Source organism: Austrofundulus limnaeus, unplaced genomic scaffold (genome assembly GCF_001266775.1).
Source record: "Austrofundulus limnaeus strain Quisiro unplaced genomic scaffold, Austrofundulus_limnaeus-1.0 Scaffold293, whole genome shotgun sequence".
Lineage (NCBI taxonomy): Eukaryota > Metazoa > Chordata > Actinopteri > Cyprinodontiformes > Rivulidae > Austrofundulus > Austrofundulus limnaeus.
The window spans coordinates 170,768-173,693 of NW_013952695.1; the positions used below are offsets into that span (position 1 = coordinate 170,768).

The 2,926-nt window shown below is 42.6% G+C and overlaps 1 protein-coding gene across 1 annotated transcript in view; it reads right to left on the minus strand.

Annotated features, from left to right (window-relative positions):
• Positions 1–2,926, minus strand: part of wdpcp (WD repeat containing planar cell polarity effector) — a gene marked incomplete in the record, with an annotated part of 96,646 nt that overhangs the window by 43,980 nt on the left and 49,740 nt on the right. Inside the window, 1 exon segment of the mRNA XM_014021444.1 lies at positions 2,259–2,450. Within this exon segment, the coding sequence (XP_013876898.1) occupies positions 2,259–2,450 (192 nt within the window).

The following is a 2,926-nucleotide window of genomic DNA, read 5'->3' on the forward strand; positions in this document are numbered from 1 at the left end:
ACACACACACACACACACACACACACACACACACACACACACACACACACACACACACACACACACACACACACACACACCTCCCTTACTCTCTCTCCTGAATGAATTTATTTCTCAAGCACTCGATTGGTAATGCTCCTCTCTTCTCCCTCTCACACATTCTGCTTCCCTCAGCTGTGGCGAGCATTTAGCATAAGCTTACAGAGGAAGTGTGGAGTCTGTGGGATCTTTCATCTGATTCCGGCATGAGGCCAATCCTACACTGATCCTACATCATCGTGAGGCTTTTGCCAAAAGCCGAAGAGGATGTGTGCATCATCCCGTGTGTGTAAAACGGAGAACGTGTAGGAGTTCTCGGTCGGCTCTGCTTGCCTGTTTATTTCACACACTGATGTACGGAGGTGCAACACGACTGTGCCACCCTTGAGGCGACTAACTCGCCATTCCCAACCCCATCCCAAGTCTGTAGAAAAAATAAACAGCTGGAGCTGTGAGTTGTTTCGGACTCTGCTTTCTGTCCCAACATCAGGATTCAAACTGTAGTCAAGCGACCAAATACATTTCAACAAAACCACAATAAATCTGGATATATCTATCCCAGGTTTCCACCAGCAAACAGCAGACTAATTAGTCATTTCCTCTCAGGTCATATAAGCTGAAGGTGCTTACAGTCCAGCTGAGTTAGTGCTTCTACAGTAGGATTAAAAGTTCTATATTATATATTTATTATATAATTATATTACTCGAGAAAACAGGTAAAGTAGGGGATCCAACTACCAGACCAAGAAATGATAAAATAATAAAAACCTTTCTTAAAAGAAACAACCTTTTTTTTTACACGCACTACACACAAAAAGTTTGAGATATTTGGCAAGGTTTTTCTGTTAGGTGTTGTCTTGGTATCGTGATGTCAAAATGTGAACAGCAGGAGGATGTAAGTTGTGTAAAAAGTGAAACATTGAACTGTTGGATATGAGCGTTTAAAAGTTTAGAGAAGGTCACATTGAGTTCACCTGTAAAGGTTATACTGCATTTTCCAAAAATCCCTTACTTACTAATATTTTATTTAAAAACATGACCAATTTGGTTAGTGGTAAGAAAACTAAAACTGAGCAATTGCACTTTCTTTAAATAAAAAGATTATTTGGAATTTAATGGCAGAAACACACTTTGAAAAGTTGGGATGGGGTAATAAAAGGCAGACAAAGCAATAGCGGAAGGAGCATTTTGCCACTAGTTAAGCCAGGGGTGTCAAACTCCTGTCCTCGAGGGCCGCTATCCTGCATGTTTTAGAGGTTTTCTTGCTCCAACACACCAGATTTTGATCGCTGGGTAATTAACAGGCTTCTGCCCAATYTGAAGAGTTAATTCAATCACTGAATCAGGTGTGTTGGAGCTGGAAAACCTCTAAAACATGCAGGATAGCGGCCCTCGAGGACTGGAGTTTGACACCCCTGAGTTAAGCTATTAAGTAACTTATCTACAGTTCATAATATCATTGATTTGAAGAATATGAAAAAATCTCTGAGCTGAAAGGGCAAAGAAAAAAGTCATTATTGGCTGCCTGAGAGCTTTTGGGCCCTCAGGCAGCGCTGCATTCAAAATAGGTCTAACACTGTTTTAGACAGCACTGCAGGGGCTCGAGAACACCTCCACAAATCCTGTAAAACAATAAATGCAGGATAAAGCTCTATCATGCAAAGAGGAAGCCATGTGTAAACACCCTCCAGAAACATTGCTATCTTCTCTGGCTCTAAGCTCGTTTAAAATAATCTGAAATAAAGTGAGGTTCTGGGGTCAGCCAAGTAAAAATTAGATATTTAGAAACCTGCCATGTCCTCCATTACAAAGAGGTCCACTACCAGAGTAGCTTGGTTCGAGTGGACATGGTCACGTGACTAGTGTTCTAAAAATAGCCCAAGAGGAGGTTCCCACTGACATCATACATTATGTTCAAATGTTTGTATGAACAGATATTTCAGGCTGAAAAATAGCAATGAAAGCAGTTACTAAGATAATACTGATACAGTGAAATATTGCAAAGTTTCATTTCCTGATACTGATTCTCAAAAGCACTGCGTCGATTTCTAATTAAGGCTTAATTGATGGGTGCTGTAATAAGAAACATGAAATACAAAGTTCAGTGTTCTTCTGACTAAAATAAAAATAAACTGAATTTAATCAGATTGATTGACTTTATCGTGTATCTGTGAGGGTTTACTGCAGACAGCATACAGTATGTGTGTGTTTGTGTGCACCTTCAGGCCTTCAGAAGGTGAGCAGCCAATCAGGAACAGGTTGTTCCTGTGTGTGTCTGTTTGAGGCCAYGGCCACAGCTCCTCGCTGGCTTCATCCAGGTTCCACCAGCAGAGCGCCACATCCTGGAGACGGTTGAGACACACACGTCGGTGGCGCTTACGACTACACCCACYCAACTCTGCGCACACCACCTGAAAATTGAAACACACGCACACACAAAACACACATGCACTTAAAAGAGGTCAGAAGACAGAAACCTTCGGAATCAAAACAAATCTTAAGGGGAAGTTATTAGTGTATCTTAATGATTAATCCATTTGGATTCACGCTCCTGGCCTGAGTCGTCACCTCCGGGCTCGGACGCCTCCGCGGTTCCTGCCCCAGATGTACCTCTTTGTCCTTCCCCCGTTCTGTTTTTCTTGATGTCTAAGGTTGTTTTTCATCTTCTATTATTAATGTCTGCGTGCGTTTTGTTCTGTCGGGCTTGTTGTTTTAGTGATGTGCATATTTTTGGGAAGGTCCGCCACGCTCTACGGGCCACAACAAAGAGATGCACAGTAATGAGCTCTCGTGGTGCTCGAGGGGGGTGGGGGAATGGGGGGGGGAACACACACACACACACACACACACACACACACACACACACACACACACACACACACACACA